This window comes from Fopius arisanus, unplaced genomic scaffold, assembly GCF_000806365.1.
Source record: "Fopius arisanus strain USDA-PBARC FA_bdor unplaced genomic scaffold, ASM80636v1 scaffold00077, whole genome shotgun sequence".
NCBI classification, from domain to species: domain Eukaryota; kingdom Metazoa; phylum Arthropoda; class Insecta; order Hymenoptera; family Braconidae; genus Fopius; species Fopius arisanus.
The window spans coordinates 180854-205084 of record NW_011887816.1 but is presented as its reverse complement, the minus strand read 5'-3'; the positions used below and the strand labels follow the sequence as shown (position 1 = coordinate 205084).

The window sequence follows — 24231 nt, the reverse complement described above, 5'->3', positions numbered from 1 at the left end:
GTGCGATCGAAATTTTCGGAGATCGATCGAAATAATCGCCATTTTATGTTTATATTTATCATAATCTATAAAAATTGCAAAAAAAAAGCGAATTGAATAAACAGCTGCCTCTGAAGGATCGGAAAAACGAAGAATTAGCCCTCATGGTGATTTTAAATTTTGATGGAGTAAGATGGAGGATGGAGGATTGCGGGAAAGTGGTGAGGCTTAAAAAAATGCAATTAAAACAGCCAGAAGATAATATAAACTTTATTTATTCAATATTTTATACTGTCTTGAATTTATAATAATAATAATAATTATAATAATATTAATAATTATAAAGGTATCACATTAAATTAAAGAAAACGTGCTGTACATACACAAGAGGAAATAGAAACAATCGTAACGTTGATGGATTTACAATGCGTTACGCTTTCTTTCGTTCTTCATCTCTTCAATGAAATAGTTAATTGTTCGAATGCACATCTCCAATACCAGGAACGCACAAATAAATAGTTAATAACTTTTCGTTCTCTTTTTAATTACCATAAAACCTCGACTCCCCATTAATTTCTCTTTCCAATAGCAATAGTACGATAAATCGCACATTAAATCGAGTATGTAATGCACACGAGAAAAATAAGAAAACAAATGCATAAGATAGGCGATAACTATGATAACTAGGATTTCGACCTTCGTCTTTAGTACTTTCATTACTTCTCATTACAAAAACACATTAAAAAAAAATCAAAACTCAAATTGCAAATGAAAGTCAATTAAATATGAGGTAAAGGGTTGGGACTCCATAAAAATCGAAATATCGTGGAATCTAATAGAGATATCGAAATTTTTGTAGTGATCTTTTTTGCAGCCTTTACGTCGCCTTCAAAAAATGCTCTCCTCGAAAATTTCGATATCTCTCTTAGATCGCGAGATATTCCCTCCCCTTCTCATCGCAGCTAAATTTGTTTTCAAAAAATTAAAGGGAACTGATTATTCGCTCACATAAACGAGCACCATATTATTTCGAATACATCGTCAAAAGATTTGCCACGGCGTTCATATAAAAAATGTACTACAATTAATATTTATGCTTTTATCGATAGACAAAAAGGCATTTAGATTATTTACACAGTAACAGAGCAAAATTTGCAAGCGTTCATCGAGTATAAAATTCCTAAGCTCTCCCCCCTCGTTACACCGAGTAATTAAGAAAAGAAAAAAAGTAAATCGACGCAGTCAATTGAGAAAAAAGACATCAATCCATCGGTGGAACGTCCCAATCATTTAATATTAAATTCAACTCCCCAGAAATTTCACTGAAATAAAAAGCCAATCAAGCATTAATATTAATATTATTAAAATTGAATATAATTGATATAATAATATTAATATCAACACCAATTAATTTTGTCGAATATATTCCATTGGTGAATCCACTGAATAAATTCCTGGGCATTCCACCGAAAAATTGCCACCAAAAAAAAAAGAAAATTTACTCTGCAGTGATGATGAGCTGATTATCGTTGGTGGTGTCGACAGGTGATACATCCTTCTGTGGCACATCTTCATTGCCCTTGACATCCTCAGCATTCCCCTCGCAAACACCATTCTGCATCTTCCCCTTGGTGATGGCCTTGGGGGCAGTTTTACCATTGACAACACCAGTTTTTCCAGTTTTACCAATTGGTTTCTTAGCAGCGATTGAACTGGTGACACGTCTTGCCGTCGTGGTGGTTGTGGAAGTGGTAGAAGTGACAGATGTTTTCTTCAGGGTCGATGGTTTGGTGGTGCGACTTGAGGAAATCTGTTTGTTGGCAGTTTCCTTTATCTGTTTGTCAACAGCTGGTGATTTTGATGATCCTGATGTGGCTGTCACCGATAATACCCTCGTTCTGGTTGTTGTGGTGCTGGTGGATGGGGCAGTTTTTGGTCTCTGTGGTTTTGTCACACCAGCAGTGGATGGTGGAAGAGTTTTGGCAGTTGTCAGTGGTGCCTTGGGCTTTGGAGGAGCTGTCGTGGGTCTTGTATCAGTCGTTGGTTTTAATGGGGCCTTTGATGGTGCCACTTTTGGTTTGGCTTTGATATCACCATTGACAACACCTGGTGATTTTTTATCTGTGACAGATGTCTTCGTTGCTGTGAGTCTGGAAGAGACGAGTCCAGTTGGTTTGGATTTTGGTGGTATTGGTGCAACTCGTGGAAGAGGTGCTTTTGTTGGTGGTTTCGATGGCTTGGGAGGTGCTGTTGTGCCAACAGGTGCTGTTGATTTAACAGCAGGGCGTGGAGAGGGCTTCTTCGTCGGGGGAACACGTGGTGACACCTTGCTGGGAGATGTTGGCGTAGGTTTCAGGGATTTAACCTCTGGTTTTGATGTTTTCGTTGGGGGTTTTGCTGGTTTCGATGTAAGTTTGGCTTTCGTTTTCTCCTTCTCTGGTTGCGCAGCAGCTTGAGGTGCCACTGCTTGAACCTCCGGAATTGCTGGAACTGCGGGAACCTCTGGTACCTCAGTGGAAGAAATTGACTCACTCTGAACTGAAAGTTCTTCAAGTTTTGATTCGAGAGGTTTAACCAAAACCTCTTCGACTTTATCCTCAACCAGAGGAGCACTGACATCCTCGACAACTGGTGAAGGACTTGACAACTGTGGAAGCTCTTCCTCTGGTTTCAGATCCTCGACGACTGGAGTGGCAACACCCGAGTCCTTCTCCAGGGGATTGAACTGCTCCTCGAGGCCAGTGAACTCCTGAAGGGATTCGGATAATTTTATCACTGGCTCCTCAGGTTTATCAAAGGTGCAGAGCAAATCCTGGCTTTCCTGGATCGACTGGGGTTCATCTGAAGTTTCAAGTGGTGCCACACCCATCTCCTCCATCAGTCCAACCTCTGGTGAAGGAGAAAATGCAGTCTCTGGTAGACGATCAGAATTTTCGTTGATTCGATTGATTTGATTGATTGATTGACCTTCAATCTCCTCGAGATTTTCATTAATGGTCTCGTAGGACATGAGATCGAAGGTGTCAGGGACCTGGAGGGGACTCTCCCTCACCTCCGGAGGCATTCCAACGTCTTGGGGACTGGGAACGTCGGGAACCTCTACCTCCAGGGGATTTTCCTTCACTTCCGCTGATAACTCTTTAATTTCCAGAAGATTCTCAGCAACCTCTACCGGACTTTCCACCTCCTGCGATTTTTCCTTCACCTCCATAGGACTCTCCACCTCCAACGGACTCTTCTCCCCCTCCAGAGGTATTTCACTCACCCCCGAAGGCCTCTCATCCCCATTCTCCTCCCCCAGAGTCAATTTCTCTCCATTAAATCCCGAATTAATCTCCTCGCAATTAGAATTCTTCAGATTCATTGCCTCCACCTCCTGACTCACCTGCTCAATCCTCACCTCCATCGCGTGACCGACCTCCTCGATCCTCTCCTCCATCTCCTGACTCACCATATCAATTCTCTCCTTCATCTCCAGACTCACCTCATCAATCCTCTCCTCCAGCATCTCCTGGCTCATCCCCTCGATCTTCCCCTCAAACTCGTGACCCACCTCCTCAATCCTCTCCACCATCTCCTGGCTCATCCCCTCGAGCCTCACCTCCATCTCCTGACTCACCTCCTCGATCCTCTCCTCAATCTCATGACTCACCTCCTCGATCCTCTCCTCCATCTGCTGACTCACCTGCTCAATCCTCTGCTCCATCTCCTGAGTGATATTATCAAATATATCTCTCACCTGGTGATCGGGAAAGGCATCCGATGGCTTCGGCTGATCAGAGTCCGGTGATATTAAATCAGCTAGCTCAGGATGCACCTCATTATCTTTCTCATCATCTAGACAATTGCCATCCGTCATCAGATCAGCATCAGTCAAATCGTGAACTGCATTGAGATCAACTGAAGTTGTCAAGGGATTGAAATCCCCAGGACCAAATGACATTATCATCGGATCATTATCAAATGCTGAGCATGAGCTGGTGCATGAGGCATCGAGGCCAGTATTTCTGTGGTAATCGGGATTTGTCAGAAAACTAGCTGTTGACTCGTCGCCGAATTCAACTCGTGTCGATGATACGTCTGACTCGTCCAGGAGATGCTTTATCTTTTCAGGATCTGTTTTTTCAGTCTCAAGTTCACCGTTCTGAGGAGATACAATTTTATCCTCGATTTCGCTGGGCCTGTGACTCACCTCCTCCTGGAATTCACTGGGACTTGGTACCCGGATGTCGTCCATCATTGGTGATGGCTTGAGAGGTGATCCCGAGATCGGCATGTCCAGGATACGCGTTGGGATGTTTGGAGCTGGTGACACTGGGATGAACTCGGCTGCGTTTGGATTCAATTGGAAGTCCATGTCTTCGGGGGTTGGCGATGATTCCCGTACCGGGGGAGAGGGAAGAGTTAATGATGGTGGCTCGCGAATCTCCGGGTCAGTGATGATTTTTATGGCTTCCCTCCCCTCAGACTCTACCTCGCTATCACTCGATTCCTCTTTCTCTTTTTCAATCTCTCTCTCCCTCTCCTTGAGGCTATCAGCCCTCTGATAATCCCGAGACACCTGAGCCCTAGATCCCTCAGTCGTTGAATTTTTTACCTTATCAGGATCAGCCCTGTAGTAATTCCACTCGTCGTCGGAGTCCTCGCTGTCACCTACATTCTCCGCATCATGCTCATTTTTTTCACCTGTAAAAAAATTAATTAAAAAATCATTAACCAGATTAAATTCCAATTACATATTACACACCGTAGAAAGGTGAGTGCGTGGGTTGCGGTATAAAATGGGGGACTAACAAAAAAAAAATATTATTAAAATTTAAGGGGAAATCCCACGCATTGGACTAGACCAGTTTTGGTGCCCACACAATCGTGTCCTCGCACTGAGATTAATGCATTTAGGATGCACTTGGGAGGTTTGCCAAGGAAGTAGCCGACACTGGGGAACAGCTATCGACGGATACGCGCATGAGCGACGGTGTTACCATGAGGAATGGGCGTTGCAAGCCCGTCATGCAGGATGCATTCCTCCTGCTGACGAGCCTGTCCTCTAGCTCTACCCCTCCCCCGTCTGTCGTCCTTTTTATACATTTTTTGGGGGGTATTTGGAGGCATTATTCCCCGGGGAACTCCAGGAGATGATTCGCACGAGAGAGAAGTCGCTTTTTTTTTCATTAGAATTTTTTCGTTGTTCATGGAAAATTTTTATCATTTCCAAATATTATAAATATATAAAATTCATTTAGATGTTAAATTGTTGAATAAATAATTAAATGAGCGAAAGAAAAATTAGAATGAATACACGAAAAAATATTGAAAAGTAGTATTAGTGGCTCGAGGTACTGTCCATCCATCCAGGAATAGATAATTTTTGTTTTTGTTTGAGAACAACATGGTAACTGAATTCCACTGCTCATTTATTTCTATATGTGGTATATTTCTTTGAATTTTTATTTTGCCCCTCGGTACGATGGCCTCTTGTCAGTGTCACACGCTCTTCTCTCTCGTTTCACACTCACGTCGCCTCTTTTTTTTGCCGAATCCGAAGTTAATTTTACACCGACTGCCTCACTCTCAACATCAGCTAATCCCAGTCCACGCGGTTATCTCCCGTGTTAAGAACAGTCAATGTTAAATTAATCTAATCTATGAATTTTTATTGATAACAATTCCGCAATTTCTCGGACGTTTTTTAAATTTTCAATTTTCTCCTCCCGAATTTTTCCTCGATAAATCGAATTTCAAAGCACAGATTTATAAAAATTTAGACAATCACTGGGATATTCAAAATATTTTCATCTGGACGATCTCGCAGAGGAAAACTCCATTAAAATTATTTCTAGGCAATGAAATTTCCGATAAAAAAGTCTAATGACAAACAGCGCTAAAGGTTTTAGTTCAAGCGATAAGAGCGTAGTAATGTGTAAATTGAAATGTAGAAAAAGAGGAATGAGTCACACTGAGCATTCTCGACGGTAACGCGAATATCTTCAGAGTGAATCATTTTGAGAGAAAATGTCATAAGAACTTTTATCTGGGGAAAATAATTTTCGAAAGAAAGTTCTCCTGACGTTTAAATCTACAACCACTGGTTATTGAGATAATTGAATGATTATCAGGTGAAAACTTTTGAATTGAATCGAGCTCTCTACTTCAATGATGAAGTCGTAAAATGAAAATTAAGAGAAACTCCTGGTGAAGCAGGAAGCTATGAGATAATATATATATATCTTCCTCGATTCCTCGACTCACTCAAATACGAATTCCAACAGCAGGAAGTGGGCGAACAGTCCAAGGAGAACACGCGAAAAAACTTTCAACTCTCTGTAACGCCGGCTTCATTCAGATACAACCTAGAAACTCGCCTTCACACACGATCCAATTTCATTTTTACATTCGAAAATTTTCCTCTGCCCCCTTTCCCACACCCCTCACAGTTCAAAATATTCATAAAAAAAAAAAAAAAATCCCGAAATCCGAATTTCCACATAATTTTTCCGTCATCAATTCACGCATTACCACGTGGCAGCCACAGGATTGATTCCACGTGAAAATGTTATTAACATTTATTTGGGATAATTTAATTGTCTACAAAAAAGGTCCTGTGAGTTTCTCCCAAAAATTCCTCCCCCCTCGAGATATCGCAGTTTATTATAATTTTGAGGTTGTGACATCAAAGTCGATTTCTGAATCTGCTTAATTGAGAATTATCTCCATAACGATTGATTCTACGAAAAAATTATATGATCATTTTTTTTGGGTAATTGAAGGCCCTACAAAAAAGGTCCTGTGACCTCCCGCCGTAAAACCTCTCCCTGAAGAGATATTGTACTAATTAACAACAATCCTTACGACACTAAAATCCAAATCAACCTGTCATTAATTTCTAATTACCCGCAAAACGGTTAATTATCCATAAAAAAGTCATTAGAAAATTTTCCAGGTAATTTCACCCACTCCAAAAAAGTTCCTGTGACCTTTCCCCGTGGATGCCCCCCACCAGAGATATGTCGCCGAACACCCGGCGTATGAGATATTCTGAAAACCCGCCTTGACACATGGTCCATTCCACCAAAAACCGATCCCCAAATCCCCAAAAAAATCCCCCCACCTGCCCAAAAAAAAAACCTCCAACCCACCCCTTCCTCGCAACCCCCTTCACCACCCGCCGGTCAACCCTATCCCTCAAAATTAAAAAATAACTCCACGAAAAAGTCGAAAAAAATGTACCGAGAGAAATGGACCGGTAATTTCAAAAATTCTGCGCACATCCGTTTTACCCCCCCATCACCCCACCCTTTTTATCGCCACCCCCTCAATAATGAGATATGAAAAATTGCGCCAATTGGCGAGACGTACCTGACGCTCAAAAAATGGACTCGAATCCTCGTCTGATGAATATAATCTCGATTATTCTTTTTTTCTCTGAGGAATTATTTCACCCGGCGTTTTTTTATTCAATTCCTCGCACACGTCACGACAATTATTTATTTACCCGTTGACCGCGTGTGGCTCGGTTTAAGGATTTATTTTTGTTTGGGGGGGATGAAAAAAAAAATTCACGGAGAAGACGCAACGGATTTTTGACGAAAATCCTGGAGCACTGGGACGGCCTGTCTTCCTAGTCTTCCTAGCGACTGTCTCTCCCCCTCCATTCCGAGAATATTCAGGACTCGAGTAACGATTGGCCGATTCAGCTGGGATCGCCAACCAATCCCGAGGCGGACTCTGACGGACTCCACCGTGCACTAAATTTGAATTTGAATCGACGGAATTCACGATTTTTTTGGGTTTCTTCACCATTATCGACTTTTGAATTACGATTTTTTGATTGGGCGGAATGTCTGGAGTAATTGGCGGGAATTAAACAGTTTTTCGAAATATATCTGAGGTTTTTGAAATTTAAAATTAAAATTATAAACTTTTTTGGAGATTTTTCTGCACAGAAAAATTTTCAGAAGAAAATTGAATTATCAATATTAATAAAAAAATTCAGTTGAATCTTTTTATTAAATTTGAATTTAAATTTAAATAATTAGATGACACCGCAACGCCTTTTTTCCATAAAAATCCAATTAAACCCCTGAATCATCCCCAGATATTTCCCCAGAGTGTCAATAAAAAATAAAATTAATAAACGAGAGCATTTTCCATGGTGGAAAAATCCCCAGTGGTATTTTTTCCTAGGGGAAGTCTGAGACGAGAAAAATTCCGGTGTCAAGGCGATTTAATAACAGAAAAAGCCCGGAATTAAAATTGTTAAAAAGGTAAGGACGGAAATTTAATTAATTCAGAATATGGAATGTAAAATCATGTCAGGGATCTCGCCACCGCGATGGAGTCATTATTAGTCAATTAGCTTAATGAAAAAAAAAGAAAAAAAACAGAAAAGATAGCGAACGCACGAATGAGCAGGAGAACAATTGTTGCAGTGCTGAGGGGTCAAAGGGAGGGGATGGGGAAAATCTTGAGCTGATTCTGGTTCGAGGCGACAATCAGTGCATCAAGTTCACTGACTGGCACGCTTGGACGCCATCCCCAGGCCAGTATTTAATACCTGGTGAAATCTACATTTTCTCCCCCTTGAATTTTCCCGGTTTTCATCCGATTATACTGAATTTGCCGAAACCCATACGTTTTACGAGAAAAGTTCACAGGACATTTTTTGGAGACCAAAATATTCCCCACGAAAAATGTCTTCTCACATTTTTCTGAAAAATTACTCATTAATGAGATAATACGATAATTAAAGATTCTGCAATTATTTCGGCGATTACTCGCTCTGGCTGAAGGTGTCCGAGAATTTTTCTGTAGCTTACGAAATTTTCCACGATAAAATCCTATGAAATTTTTTGCACCTGATGAAATTCTCCACAAAAAAGCTGTCATGCCATTTATCTCCCACCCCCTCTCACCCCCTCCCACCGGAAATAATCCCCCACTAACAAATCCATGAAAAACCGACTCTCTCCACAATCTCCCCGTCTAACATCGTAATTATCTCCCAAACCACTTGCGTTACGCAAAAATCTGAAAAGACATTTCACCGAGCCAAGAAAATTCCGCACAAAAAACTCATATAAAATAATCCTGTAAACCCCATCCCTCCCAAGATAGTCCAACATCTCTCAAAAATCCAGAGAGACAAAAAACGTGCCGTGTGCTCTCGACGGTTTCAATCGAAAAAAAAATTGTTTAATCATTATAAAAATATTCAAAAAAGCACTCACCAGTATTCCGGTTGCCAGGTACCTGCCCCCCATCCCCCAGGAGATCCAGTGGCTTTTCGAGCTCAGGGAAGAGCTCCCTGGAGACATTGGCGAGTGTGCAGACATCCCCTGCCTCATCAACAGCATCAACATTGCTCTCTGGACCCAGGTCATCGTCATCGTCCTCCTCTCCGTCGTCCTCCTCCTCATCAAAATTAACAGCACCATTCTCGTGTCTGCCATTCGATGATTTGGTATACGTGAACTCGTCCTCGTCGAAGGCACCACCGTTATTCTGATTTCTCACTGGCTTACCAAAACTCGAATTCACAGAATTTACGTCGTACTGACCAGTTGGAGATGAAAAATACCTGTTGTCCGGCTCCATATTGTTCAATTCAACATCCGCAATCAGCGGATGATTGTGGGTAAATCGTGTTGCTATCTGATTAGGTGGCGTTAGAAAAACAACAATAACTGTTATATTGTCGAAGGAGCCCTTGTTCTTCGAGTAATCGACCAATCGCTGACTCACAGCTTCGAGATCCTCTAAAAATATTATTAAAAAACAATAATTAATCATTGATGCTCATCAAATATTTAATTACTTCTCTTATTTTTCATTTGTCAATTTATTCATGTGAACGAAATTCCGAAATAAAAATTTCTCGAGTTTCGAAAAACAAATACAACTTTTCATCGGCTAGTTTAATCGAAGAGATTGGTGTATTTACACGCGAAAATCCAGTGAGTCAATTGATTTTTCTGGTCCCCTCTAACTATGAGTAAACGTCGATGAGTCATGAAGGCAATTGTGCCAGGGGGACAATTACTGGTGAGCGGTACGTCCGGAGAATTTTTCGCAGACGTAGATTTTTCAAAAAAACATTTATTCCCCGAGATAATTGATTTATCAAACCAAGCCCTCCACTACTGATTGATAGATAATATTATTTAAATGGGAAATGAATTTTTGGAAACGTCAAAAGGGAAAATGTTGATAAAAATAATTTCTCGGTGAAAAATTATACGGAAGGTGATGGGAATTAAAAAGGAAGTGGAAGTGAGACCACAGGGAGACGTCTCGAGTGGTCGTTCTTATGTTGTGAGACAAGTCTCGTATTACAGGAATTATATTAAATTACGAAAGGGTTTTTTCCCCAGGATGAGAATCGACAGTTCATCAACGAAAGTCTAGACTTCCTGTTGAATTTTGGGGTAATGGAGTTTATTCGTGTGCCATCTGTCATTGAATTTGAATTTCAAGGGGTTCCCAGAAGGCCAGACTGTTGGGTAAACAAGAAATTACGAATTTTGGGGGAATGGATTATTTTGATGCAATAGTTCAATTTCAGAGACAATTATCTCGAATCAAGAGCTCCACAGGGCCAAGTTCTAAGGAACTTTTTTGAAGAGAATTCCGTCAGCTATCAAAAAGTGTTATGACTTTTTTTTCTGGAATAATTATTTGTTGAGATAAATGGATAATTGAAAAAAGTGGCAATTGAGGGTTTTTTTGGAACGCTTGAAATTGAGGGGGAATTTTTTTGGGAATATCTTGGAAACCAAGAGGCTTAGAGAAATCTTTGTGGGGAATTTTTTGTACAGAACTCTCCGATCTAAAAATAAAATCTTTTCACATTTTCTCATCAAACAACTCCTTCCATAGAAAAACCCACAATTACGAAAAAATTCGTTCACAATTTCACCTAAACCTTCAAAACAATTCCTCAATTCTTCCATAAATATCTCTCAACCGAAGACTGGGCGAAAAATTTATCCCCAACATTACTTATCCAGAATTTCACGCTCTAAAATCAAACCGCCCTGACATTTCCCCCCAAAATCACTCATTCCCTCGCTAAACCCCCACGAACGAAAAACCAAAAACCTTCCATTTGCAAAACCATCACTCCTTCACACCCCTGGTACGAAAAATAAAAAAAAAAATAAAAATCCGTTATTCACCTACCGAATAACCGGAAGAACGCCGATAAACCAGGAATAATCGTGGGAATTCGTGAATCACCTTGAACTGGGGGGGAAAATTTCAAATGGCAAAAATCACGAAATGATGTTGGGATGTAACGGGTGTGGCGAGGTATCGCGATCAACTGGCGAACCGGCTCTTTTCACCGAACCCACAGAGAAAACGTGGTGGGCTGTACCGCCCGTTGCTACCGCCACCACCGCTACGTGACTCACGCCAACAACTCACCATATACCTCATACCCACCCCCATTTCGCGTACATTCGCATCTCTCCCCTCCTTTACCTCCCCGCCCTTCCCCCCTCACACCTTTACCGCCCCCCCTTCACGCTCACACCGACATTTACCGCCCCCTTTCCCCCTTCGCGGCCAAAACCGCGCATTCACCGCTGCCCCTTCCTCCCTTCTACCCACTCATTCCACCCCCTTCGCCACCCCACCCCGCCCTCGCTCTCTTCCTCTTCCACTTTTTTCGCGATTTCATGTAGTCTCTGTGCATTACTTTATCCCACGAATTCCCCAGCCCCCACGTGAATATCAGAATTTATGGAGATCTCGCGATTATTGTGAGCTTGAGGGGAGTTTTCATCGAATTTGGGAGGGCCTAGCTCGGGATTGGCTGAAATGAATTTTTCAGGGATGAGAACGTTTTGAAGGGTTTTTCTTTGGGGTTAAAATGAAACCGGGTTTTTCGAAATCGGATCGGTGGATCGGGAGATATCGATATGTGCGCGAAAATGGTCCAGAAGTTTGAAAAAAAATTCGGAAAAGCGATCAAGAAAACTCCCGGAAAATGGAGAAATTGAGTCGTCGATATCTTGGGATCGGTCGAGTCGATTTTCAAAAATCTGACGTCATTTTGAAGATAATTTCCCAAGGCTCAAAATGGAGTTCGATTTTTTTAAATCGGTCCATTCAGTTGAGGATTATTGGGCCTTGAGTGAAAGTTGGTGAAGCGAGATGGAAAAATGCATTGATTTCGATTATCAATAAACGGAAAGATGAATGAAAGAGGCAAGCCGGTGGATCTCGATACATGAAAAATGTATAATTCTGATGATGGTGTACTGGTTAACCATCGGCACAAGACGGCCGAGTGGGATGCATCACCGGTTCCGTTGTCCGGGGCCTAAGAGAGGCTGCTGAAGCGGCAAAAGGAACGAACGTTCCGCACCGCGGCAGACGACGGGTATATCCGTACATCTGCGCCAGAGAATGATCGCTATAACAATCTAGCCGTCTGGGACATTCCCCCAGTCTCAAATCCCCCAACAGATAAATTAGCAACTCCAAAAATTCAGAAATTCCACTAGACTCTGGATAAACGTACAACGAAACACTTTGACCCCGATTACCTACACCGGAGTTAACCCGAGAGACAACCTCCAAGGAACTTTTTTGTCGAGAATTTCCCGGGCTACAAAACAAGTTATCTGATATTTTCCTCTAAAATCAATCCTCACCGAGATAGACGCCCAATTAACAAAAACTGTGAATTACGATTTTGGAAAACGCTGGAATTTGTTGAGATTGGCTGTTGAATATTTTCGAAACGAATAAATTTCGAGAAATTTCTTGAGAATCTTTTTTGTGAAGAATTTTCCCCTCGAAGTAAAAAATCTTATGACATTTTCTCGTGAAACCCGTCCTCCCGTGAACAACCCCATCAGAACAATCCTAGACCCGAAATTTTCCTTTTCGTTTTTCCGCCACGAATACCTTCCCCCCAAAAAAAACTCAGCATTCCATCCGCGCAATTCCAACCGAAGGTGTTCCCCATCCTTTTTGTCGTAAAATAGCAAGTTTCTAATTATAACAAGAGTAATGGACGAAGAAGCCAGAGGGAAAAGGAGAAAGAGTGTCTCCCACGTGCGCACCACATCCACTCGCACCAGAGAAAACTTTATTAAAGTATGACTCATCCATGTCCTCCACCGATATCTGAATGCTCTTACGATGCAATTCCATTAAATTAAATTTTGTTCATCACCTCTCCTCCCTCTCCCTCACCCACCCCCCCAGGCCCACCCGCCAATCAATACCATTTCCCTTTAATTAATCATCATCATTTCAACGATCGACCATGAGAAAAAAAAAATCCAAGAATAGAATAAAGAACAATAAAAAAATGTCTGAATCTTGAATAATACTTTTCCCAGAGTGATGATGTCATGTGGCAAATTCTCCCAACGAAAACAAGAGAAAAATAGATTCATCATCAATATTTCACCACGCGATATTCAACTTAAACATCTGCTACTCTCTCGACAACATTTGCAAGAAACGAGCCAACGCCCCATCGATAATCTTCCACGATTTATTATTATTTTTTATTACCACTCCCTCCCACCCCACCCCTCAGCCGGTTTTTGCTCTCTTAATTGTAAATCCTTACGTCCAGAGCCAAGGCCTAACTGTATGTTCATTATTTTTTTTTGCTCGTCTCTCGGAATAATCTTGCGATGGTTTTGTTTTTCGGTTGGATGATTCCAATTGGTACGAGGAAGTGGGTACATCGGGTCACGAGAGTGGATTGAAAAAAAAAAAATTTATTTTGTAACGGGGGTGGGAGTTTAAATGTAATAACTTGGAGGTCGACGACAATGACTCACCGCTGGAATCGAGCTGGAACAAATTCCTTACTCTAATCCAACCGAAACCATTTGCGGACCTGCTTTCCCTCGGCAAAGTGCTACTACTTTGCTTGTTTTTGATATATTAAAACCGAGTGGAGGATGAATTCCAGTGGTTAAATGTTTTTATGATGCTGGAGGTCATTTTACTCCGGAAGTACACGTCTAGGAATTTTTTTCTTCAAGAAAAATCGTCTGGAGTCGCTTTTCTATGGAAAAAAAGGTCCAGGGAAATTTTCCTTGTGAAGAAAATCCCAGGGGATTTTTTCCGGAGAAAATAATTAGGGGACGTGCAATGGAATTATTTTTCTCCAAAGAAAACTACCCCAGAATATTTTTCCGAAGAGAATTTTCCGGGGAATTCTCTCGGATTAAAAAAAAATTGAATTTTTTCACCTCCTGGAAATTTTCAAGGAATTCGCGCCAATGAATTTAAATTCAAAAATAAAATTATGGAATAAAGATAAAAAATGAATAAAAGGGAGAAAAAATGAATGAAGACTTGAATTTTCCCGCATAACGGTATGGACAGCGGTGAGCTGCTAGTGTGCGCATAAAAATTCCTCCAATTAAGAGTCAAGTCTCGTAAATGCGCGAAACACGCGTCATGAATCATTATTAAATGGTAACGAATACACACACGGTTAAAGTTTGAGGATTCCTCATCAATGACAGAGAAAAAGTGTCAAGAGAGGAAATTATAATGGTCGCGCATCAGTAAAACGGGCGAGGTCTTCAGCTCCTCCCTGAATTCCTTTGTTTTAATACCATCCCACCCAGAAAATAATTTTTTAAATCGAGATTATAGTTAAATTAAAACAAAATGAAAGTTCTACGAAAAATATTGAAGACTTCAAGACATTTCTCACAATTTTCATTCCCACAATTATCCGTTTTACCGCGTAACGAGAGATTTCACAACGAAATTAGATTCAGCGATCAACAAATAATATAATTTTTTTAAACAATTTGATTACTCACGTGGATCACGACACACTTGTTGATAAACGATTCCAGCGGCAGTTGTTTCATCGATGTGATCCCACAATCCGTCACACGCGATCACCAGGAAGTCCTCACTCCCATCGAGGATAACACATCGAATTTCAGGATCACCAGTGACGTAGGGCTTGTACTGAGGATCACCTAGAATAAAAATAAAAATCAAATGAATATCCATTTTCTCAAAAAGAACTTAAATAAAAAAATCCCTAATTACAATATTAAAATTAGGCCGCGCGCGTTATGAACCTAGTATTAATTAATCTAGGAGACTCGTCGTTTCATTTTAAATACAATCCGTCAATTGAAATTCCATTTCGCCGACCTAGACCTCAGAAAATAATAAATAGGTTTACGTGTAATGAAGTTCAATAAAATGGGGCATTGAGTGAGTGAGCAGGTGAGCGCGTGCAATTAACTATAATTATCTAATTAATACGATGCATGTGATCGTTTGAATAATGAGGTAAAAACTGCAGCACGTGCGAGCTTCCGGTTATTACCAGCTTCCGTACCGAAGAAATTGGTTTTAATATTTCTTTTGTCAATTTTTTCAATTCAATTGAAAAGACGAAAAAGTGGAATTGTTGAAGAAAATTTCCCTCAGAAAAAATTGCAATGAGAATTGTGTAATTGATGGGGGCTATTTCTGGAGCTTTTGAAGGACTGATTATTTATAATTATTATCCAAAAATGTTTGCATGAAAATTCTGGCGATTTATCAACCTGCGAGTTCCAGAGGAAGGTGCAGGAAATAAAACGTGAATTCTCATCACGTGCTGCCTATTTTCACGCGTACATAAATGGTCAAGCCTCACTCAAACTGGGGTCAATCCATACTTGGTACTGTTTATCGGCAATGACGACACTGAGAATATCTGTACAGATTTAACGCAACATTTTCAGTGGAACGGGTTTTCCACCATTTCAAAAAATTCAGTAGCGAAATTATAAATTCCATATTTATAATTTTTTTCTACTTCAATCATCGTTAATTACTGATTACTACAGACGTAAAAAAAATTTTAAACCCGAAATTTTCCACCAGCGAGTGCCTATTTCCAATCGATTCTGACTCATTACGATTTTCCCCTGAATAAATCATCATACGATGCTTTCTTCCCCCACGTGTTTTAATAAGTAATCAATGAGCGTATCAAGTATCTCGATGCGCTCTCTAGCCATTCAAATCGCTCCATTCACTGCACATCCACATACAACAGATGAATATATTTTTTATGGATTTTTCTTACCTATCGCTCGTGATACCGCGAGATTTCCGTTCACCCGCCACATTCCGTAGTGCATCACACTTCCGCCCATCCTGATCACCCTGTCTTTCTCATCCTAATAAAAAAAAAACAAAAATTTCCATTATCAACTTGAATGGCACCGTCCTGACAGATTAAACAATTGTTTTAAGAAAAAAAAAATCAAAAAAATCCCATTCTATTGTTTATAACAACGAAAAAAGAAAATTCCCGTGGAAAAATAAATAAAATATCCGAAGATGTCGACGAAGGGAACGCAATTGGACAGCGACAAGCATCTGCTGGTTTTCTCGTCCTACGAGGAGTACCTGGACTCTCTGGTGACGCCATTGGACCTGAATTACCTCCGAAACACCGAGACAGCGAGAAAAATAGCCGAATTGGGTTACAAGAGCGCAGGGGAGACCCTATCCCAAGAGGACTTCCACCAGAGGCGAGAAAAAGTTAAAGACCTTTTGTTCCCAGTGTGGAGACCCTTCACCCTGCACTCAGAATTGTCAACCTCCAGAGACCCCGTGATAACAGAGCTATCCCTGAGGGAGAGATCCAACCGCCTGGGGATCCTCTCCACGATTATTTTTGTGAGAGCAACCCCGAGCCCTGGCCTCGAGGTCTCTGGCTTCATAGATTTCGCTCACCGATTGAGAAGGGAGAACTGGCGGCCCTTCTTCGAGGGCAGGAGAAAGCTGAGACTTGGCAGGTCTGATATGTCCTTCTACAATTGGAAGACGAAGAGATTGAGTCTCAACGAGACCGATAATTACGAGCCAGTGATCGAGGAGAGAAAGGGAATCCTCTGGAAGAGCCTGGGGGACCTAAAACTCCTGGATCTAGACCCCTCCAAGCCCCCAGGGCCTGACAGCTTCAGGATGACAGTTCACAGTATGGATTACCAGCAGGTGGTGCTGTATGATCACCTCTTGAGATGCAGAAATTGATTGAGCACAGAAATATCCTCTGGGGATTGAATAAATTAGGAATTATACTCAGGATTGAAAATACTCACGACTCTGTCTGGCTTGTGTGGATTGACAAGTTGAGTGACATTTCCTCTTTTGGCTAGTGCAGCCTGTGAATCCCCAGCCCACGCAACGTACAATTTTCTATTGACAATCAGAGCACAAACAGCTGTTGCACCACTGTTGATCCCGTGATCCTGACACTTCTGGACAAAATGTGCATCAGTCGTGATAAATGCATCGCGCAGTGCTCTCTCTGGATCCGTTGGGTAATGAACACTCTCGGCTAAATACTGATGGAGATGTGCTGCACAGTAGACAGCAGCTTCTGGCCCCATATGACCATCAAATACTGCGTAGTAACTCGATGTCGAGTCGTCCTGAATGCTGAAGATTGAATTTAAATCGTGGAGAATCACGTGACGATCCTCCATCCTTCGACGACTGTTTCTTATTGCACGCACTGTTGTCTGGGGTAGAGGGTTACCTGGTGGCGGTGGCAGAAGGGCTAATCTGCTGTTCTCCAGGTAACGCTGGCAGATCTCGTTGACTTTTCCAGTCACTGCCTGCATCAGCTTCAGCGGCGCGTACGCTGAAGTGTGAAATTCAAAAGGAATTAGCCGTCATTTACCATTTTTTTCATAATTTTTTCGTGAGAATTTTCCAGGGGAATGGGGACCCCGAAATTTCATTCAGTACTCACTTTTTTCTAGAGCCCTCAGACCGCAGGCTTCGGGCTGCTTCCGGCACATTGTCTTTATCTCCTCGATAACGAGACGAACAATATGCGATTGAAGACTCGGGGGGCAATATCTGTAATTGAAAAAAAAAAATAATTGATCAAGTGATAAACCTTCTCTCAGGTAAACCCAATATTTTTCTCGTGATATTAAAAATAATAATTCGTTAAGAGAATAAAATAAAAATGGTGAAATTATTTTTTTTTTTTGAATTTTGGCGTTTCGTTTTTGCAAAAATGTACATTTCTATAATTTCGATAATTCAAAAAAATGGCGGCAATCACGACTAATGCGTAATAACGCCGCCGGACATTTCAACAGGTGTCTCGACCCTGCAGAAACGCATCTCCTCAACCTAGAGTTCTGTCAGTGATCTGTCAGTGATCTGTCAACACCTCCGACAAGAATGGCGAAGATCGTGGGAAAATATCAGCACGAAAGGAGCGAAAATCTCGACGAATACTTCAGAACTCTCGGTATACGATAAATAAAATATAGAATATAGAATTAAAAAAATTCTTTCTTGCCGATTTATCTCGAAAATGATCGATTTTGGACCGAAAATGAATGAGTCATTATTTATGGGGATTTTAATTCCCTACAAAAAAGGTCAAGTAATGTTTTTCATGGAATCGATGGTTTAAGAGATAAATTGATTGATTAGGAGTTCCTTTCATCGCTCGGAAGATGATGTCAGTATCGAATCCTAGAATCGAAATAATTCAGGATGAGGACGAGTGGACGTTGAAAAACATCACGATGATTCGAACTCAAGAGGTGAAATTCAAGTTTGGAGAGGAATACGAGGAGTTCATGCCCTTTGGGGTCGTCCTCAAGGTAAATGATCAATAAATGATTAATTTAACAACTCAAAAACGAAAGATTAAAAATGATTCGGATTTATTACGTGAATATCTCCGAATCTAATTGAGATATCGAAATTCTCCTCAGGATCTTTTTCGTAGGTCTTAGTCGATTCTGCAGAATAGGTCCTGACGAAATTTTCGGTATCTCGATACGATCCAGAGATATTCCCCGTTGAATCCAGGAGCGATTAATTTTTTTAATTGTTCCAGAATACGACGAATCTGGAGGGAGACTGTCTCGTGACGATTTCAACCGGTCCAGACGGGACTAAAGTCAATCGGAAATACCAGTTTTCAGACGATCGAATGATTCTGGTAGGTGGAATCGTTAATTTCTGCATTATCAGGGGTAATTAATTATTTATTGATTCCAGACGATGACTCAGGAGAAAAATGGAGTAACCTGCACCAGATTTTTTAAGAGGATCGAGTAGAATTTTCGAAAAGGGTGTGGTCCTGGATAATATCAATGATTAAAACCACAAGTCACCACTGTCTATTGCGCAAACGTAAACAATTCTACTCCCCCACCTTTAAACAGCCATTGTAGTACATTTTTCTCGTGAATTGATTTTTTTTTGGAAAACCCTCGTTTTTCAGAATTTTATAAATAAAAGCTGACACTCATTTCCAGGAAAATGCGCATGACACCGATCGTAATTGCGCGTTTATCTCGGTGATGGGGGGGTGTAGGAAGAAAAGTGATAAGAAATTTTAAACTGCTCATGGAATTATCTACAAAAAAGTCATCTTACAGATCTCTGTAAATATTTTCATTCTGGAGATATCGGTTGAATAAATTTGATTTTTTACTCGGCATCACGTGTCTTCTTCTTTATTATTAATAACAATTTATCTCCAAAACACGAGGTGTTAGAGAAAAATGTGAAATGGAATTATAACTAGCAGAGTAAATTTCCCACAAAAAATTTCCCGGATACATCCCTCTACACATCTCCACTTCAGAGATAATCCCACAGTAAACATCCGGAATTTTTTCTTCATAAAAAAAAGGAAATGTCATTTTCCCGTGACATTAATCCGGATATATTTAGAAAATGGCGGGTGTGAGGGGAAAAAGTGACAAGAAAATCCATGTAGCAAACGAAATTTTCTAGAGGAATCACCCCTCGCACCCCGATAAAGTCAATAGTCAATGTATAAAACTCACTTCTGATCCAAATACTGTAGCGTCATATCGATGACTTCACCGACGAGTTCGACTTCCCTGACATCGTGACCCGTCATTTTAACGGGCAGCTGATCATCAGGATTCATGCTCCCAACGAAATCCACGAGAAATCTCCTGTAGGACCCCAGGTAGTCCCCATCCACCTGATCCATGTCGTTAATTCACGCACACAATTGAGGTTAATCCATAAACAAAGGTGTGACCATGTGGCACTTGTGCATCTCGACGTTAAAAGTCACTCCACTAATTAATTAATCAATTGTTTATGTTTTGTCGAGGAATTGATTGTTGGATTTGTTGTTGTTTAGGTTGTGTAGTGTTGGGTCACGAAAAATCACTCGTTGATATGCGATATTTGTACTTTCGGTTTCTTTATTGTGTTATTTACTATTTCCCTGGCTTAATTATTGTACATATGTGCTATGTATTGTGCGAGGGTTTGTACTGTGTGGGAGTTATTGTTTTCTCCGCGTCGATTGCAAAATTTTGGGACAAGAAGTGACTCAACACGGGTTAGGGTGGGTCTTACGGCGTCGCGAGAGGAGGGGAGGGTTGAGCGGGAAAGACGCGACATTTGAATTTATTTCGTTTTGCTCGCAGGTGAAATCGATTGAAATAAAATATTTCGGAAAATTCTTATCATTTATTCTGCATTGGATTACAATAAAAAATTGTTTGCAAATCACTCATTCGAATAATCACAAATTCCAGGATCCGATTTTTATTAAAATTACCTATTACTGTCATCAATCGAGATGAAAAAAAATTATCAATCCAGAAGTCCTTGGATTTGCGCTGATAAGAGCTAAAATTAAACTCTCTTGTACGTGCGGGTGGCTTTTACACCGACTTTTTTGTCCGACAGGCGCTGCAATGAAAAATTATATAATTAATTCCCTATAATTAATTAATTAATTCTCCGGAGACTCAGGGAAAAGGAAAAATTTCGATACTCTCAAGGGGAGTGTCTCAATTAATTAATTATATATTAAAATAATTAATATTAACTCACAACATTAATCCCGGATGGAGTGAACTCGTAGACTCGAACGGATTGATTTCCATCGGGAAGATCAGTCACGGTGGTGAAGGTATTCCCATCTCTAGTCGTCAAACTCTGAAATGAAAATTTATGGAAAATTCGTATTTTCCAATCGAAAAATTAAAAAAAAATGAGAAACAAACCTTGAGGACAGCTCCATGTGGCATGGTCTCGTCGTAAGGAGTTCCCAGGGTGAATGTTGTCTTGGAGGACTTGCCCTCGTTGGCGACGACGATGGTCCACTGGTCTCCGGACTGGCTGACCTCGAATGTCGGTTTCCCCTGGGCAAATGCTCTTGCTGCCTCCACCTGGGCAGCTCCACTCACCGTCGTCAGGTACTCCTCGAGGTTCTCGCTCGACACATTCTCGTATTTTCCGACGATCGACACCATCTTCAGGGATTATCTTGCGCGCTAGTCGGTACCTCAGCAACGAGTGAACCACCAGAGGCTGATTAATCCTTTTATAACCGAGTGGTCATTATGCAACTCGGGCTGATCCTCGGATTAAACTCTTGGGATCTTTTTTCTTTTTGGTGATGTCTCACTTGTCAATTTTAATCTACAATTGCTACGTGGCTACCACCACCACCACCAATCAACAGTCGTCAGACAGAAATTCCCGGGTTGAGACAAAAAAATTGATAATTTCCCTGATATCGAGGGAATTACGAAATTTAGACGAAAAAGTGATAAAAAATTATATGTAGAATATGAATTTTACTACAAAAAAATTTCTGGACATTTTTTTCTGGCTATCTGCAGTCTCGAGATATTCACAAAAAACCACGACTTCTTTCTTTTCGGATTTCAATTTTTTATTATTTATTCTTTCTCATTTTATTCGCACAATTGAAATTGCGATAATTTCTCTGAAAGAAGCGAATAAAAATATTAAAATGAACAAAAGAGTTGTAGTTGCATAATTGAAGGGGTCAGCATCAATGGTCCAAGTTTTTGATATGAATGGAAGGTCTCATTTACGACGACAATGAGGGACATCGTACGACGACTCAATCAATTTACTCCATTAATTTATTTATTGGATTACCGAGGATTTTTTTCCAGAGGCCGCCGTCCCTAGATCAAGGGAATAATTTCTCCTTTCCCTCGGTGAATTGAACTTTACTTTGATAGATTTGATAATAAAAATTGTGGAGTTTGCACGTCACAATCTCTACCGACGGATATCTCAACGTGTGACGCACCAATCTCAAGATTAAACCGAAAATAATTAATTAATTCTCTGATCCGCAAAAATAAAATTTATCCCAGGGTTCAATCAATTTAATCAATTGATTAATACGACTCCGATGTTTTTTATTCTCATTATTCTATTTTTTTTATCATTTTATCATGTATTTTCGAAATTTCTTGGGGGAATAACAATTAAATTAAATAATAATTAAATAAAAAACAAAAAAATGTAACAACAGTCATTATTTTATTCTCACACACTTTACAATCTTAACAAATACCACATATAATCAGTTCACCGTTATAATCTCTGTATTTAAATCGTGAAAAATAAATAAACATAAATACAAAGTTTTTAAAAAATCGTTACAATTAACACATCGTGACTGTATCGACTAAGTACACTCGTGCATTTAGGTATTCCTGCGCTTATTCTCCCCCTGCATCGTGCATTAATTGCATTAATTGCATCAATTGCATTAATTCAGTTTTTGGCTAGTTTCGATGACGGCGCACCGAGAAAAAAAAATTATTACACAGAAATCAAAGCAATTGATTGATTTTTGAGGAATTATTTTGATTCTCGGGTTGATTTTTGCTTACAGCTTGCACAGGCAGAAGAGGAGGGGTATGAAGGCCCCGATGGCTACGAAAACAGGTAGCATTATCGATGAATCATCGATTGAATAGGGATCGGGGGTTCTGGGGCCGCTGGTGTGTCTGTTTCGGACTGGAGACTCTTCTTCGTCTTCCTGCATCCCGTGGTACTCCTCTGGCTCCTGGGGGATGGGTCCCAACTGAGGAACATCTGTGTGGAAGAATTTTATTGGTCAGGATAATTTTTTATTGATCATTTTCCCGATTATTCAACTCCTCCAATTTTTTACCATCAACAGTCCCTTTGATAACAGCAATAGCATTGACTTTGGGATTGTCTCTGTACCCCTTGATGAATTCCACGCGAATCTTTCCACCTAGGATATCGGACTCCTCCTCGTTGAATATAATTTTTTTCTTCTCCACCCTGAAGGGTACGACCTCGTCGTGGGCGATGCCCCTGCCGACTCTCTCGAAGATGTCAAGATCGGTTACTACTGTGTGATCACCGTTCAGAACAACATCGAAGACTTTCATGTTTGGTGAGTTAAAGTATACTTCGCAGAACTTGAGGACGAGGACGTAGTCACCATCATCGCTGATGGGGATGTCGTAGCCGAAGGTCGAGTGGTGGTATCTGATAAAATTTATTTATTTATATCATGGAGATGAGATCATTCGAAGAATTACCTTTCTGTCTGGTAGAGGATCTGGTCCATGGTGTTGACTCTCCCGATGATCAACTGCTTTCCGTAATCAGAGGCTGTCCCCACCTTTCCCATCAGGGGATCCCGCAGGTACCTCACCCCATAGCTGTCCGTATGGGTCTCACCCCCAGCATTTATAGCGTAAATCACCTCGAGACAGACGCCTTGAGGCACCTCCAAGGAGATAATCAATAATTTCAGAGTTATCAGACTCCAGACTCTCCATCTCATCGTGGAGTCGTTTCTTGGACCCATGACATCTGATTCTCGTTGGATTTTATTTCCTGACGCTCGAAGGCTTGAGTCTCACTCGCATCCTCTAGGTTAGGAAATTAATTGTTTAACGGTTCCTCAATTTAGTCTGGCCTCTGGATAATGATTTTTCTCTGGTGATGATTTTTCTCTCGTCTCCTATCAAATTTTTTCTAAAAATTCGGGGACTCACCTGGAAAATTCGCGGAAATCCAACCCGGTGCAGCCACGTATATATATTCCTGGCATATATATACTACCGTATATACCTCACCTGGTAAAACCTCCGGTTTGCCCGGAGAATTCGTGGGGGCGCTCCAGGAAATTATCGACCATCGAAATTCATTGGTCACTGATAACGGAAATCTCTGCACCGCGAATTTGAATTTTTCCAATAAAAAAACTCCCATTTATAAATTTCGAAAATTATTCATCAACTCTTAATTTAAATTGAATTGTTTATTTATAAAAAATCACTACAAAAAAGAAATTAATAAATTATTGTTTATTTAAAAAATCCATTTACCAATTTTTCATTTGAAAAATCGTTTTTGTTAAAGTTGTGAATAAATTTTTTAATTGATAAAACATTAAATAAA

At 40.5% G+C, this 24231-nt stretch overlaps 5 protein-coding genes across 6 annotated transcripts; 2 read left to right on the top strand and 3 right to left on the bottom strand.

Annotated features, from left to right (window-relative positions):
* Nucleotides 1-424: 424 nt before the first annotated feature.
* LOC105269983 (titin) lies at nt 425-20374 on the bottom strand. The gene is made up of 7 exons (XM_011310627.1): nt 19818-20374; nt 17744-17853; nt 17088-17632; nt 16064-16157; nt 14790-14954; nt 9207-9734; nt 425-4665 (listed from the first exon to the last, which is right to left on the bottom strand). Exons 1-7 carry the CDS (start codon nt 19988-19990, stop codon nt 1478-1480), a joined length of 4803 nt encoding a protein of 1600 aa, XP_011308929.1. The 5' UTR covers nt 19991-20374; the 3' UTR covers nt 425-1477.
* On the top strand, nt 16275-17081 carry LOC105269980 (uncharacterized protein C4orf22 homolog). The gene has a single exon (XM_011310625.1). The coding sequence runs from the start codon at nt 16321-16323 to the stop codon at nt 17017-17019; it is 699 nt and encodes a 232-aa protein (XP_011308927.1). The 5' UTR covers nt 16275-16320; the 3' UTR covers nt 17020-17081.
* LOC105269981 (fatty acid-binding protein-like) lies at nt 17820-19351 on the top strand. Its single transcript, XM_011310626.1, has 5 exons — nt 17820-17903; nt 18102-18256; nt 18445-18617; nt 18857-18961; nt 19021-19351. Exons 2-5 carry the CDS (start codon nt 18187-18189, stop codon nt 19078-19080), a joined length of 408 nt encoding a protein of 135 aa, XP_011308928.1. The 5' UTR covers nt 17820-17903; nt 18102-18186; the 3' UTR covers nt 19081-19351.
* Nucleotides 20375-20461: 87 nt separating the features above from the next.
* On the bottom strand, nt 20462-21329 carry LOC105269984 (fatty acid-binding protein homolog 5-like). The gene is made up of 3 exons (XM_011310628.1): nt 21024-21329; nt 20851-20955; nt 20462-20706 (listed from the first exon to the last, which is right to left on the bottom strand). The coding sequence occupies exons 1-3, from the start codon at nt 21270-21272 to the stop codon at nt 20650-20652; spliced, it is 411 nt and encodes a 136-aa protein (XP_011308930.1). The 5' UTR covers nt 21273-21329; the 3' UTR covers nt 20462-20649.
* Nucleotides 21330-22306: 977 nt separating this feature from the next.
* On the bottom strand, nt 22307-23934 carry LOC105269979 (malectin-B). Of its 2 annotated transcripts, none has more exons than XM_011310623.1 (4): nt 23826-23934; nt 23364-23699; nt 22964-23310; nt 22307-22884 (listed from the first exon to the last, which is right to left on the bottom strand). In XM_011310623.1, exons 2-4 carry the CDS (start codon nt 23633-23635, stop codon nt 22676-22678), a joined length of 828 nt encoding a protein of 275 aa, XP_011308925.1. In that variant the 5' UTR covers nt 23636-23699; nt 23826-23934; the 3' UTR covers nt 22307-22675. The 2 variants fall into 2 exon arrangements, with proteins under 2 accessions (XP_011308925.1, XP_011308926.1); XM_011310624.1 differs by having other exon boundaries at nt 23364-23748; nt 23826-23901.
* Nucleotides 23935-24231: the final 297 nt, after the last annotated feature.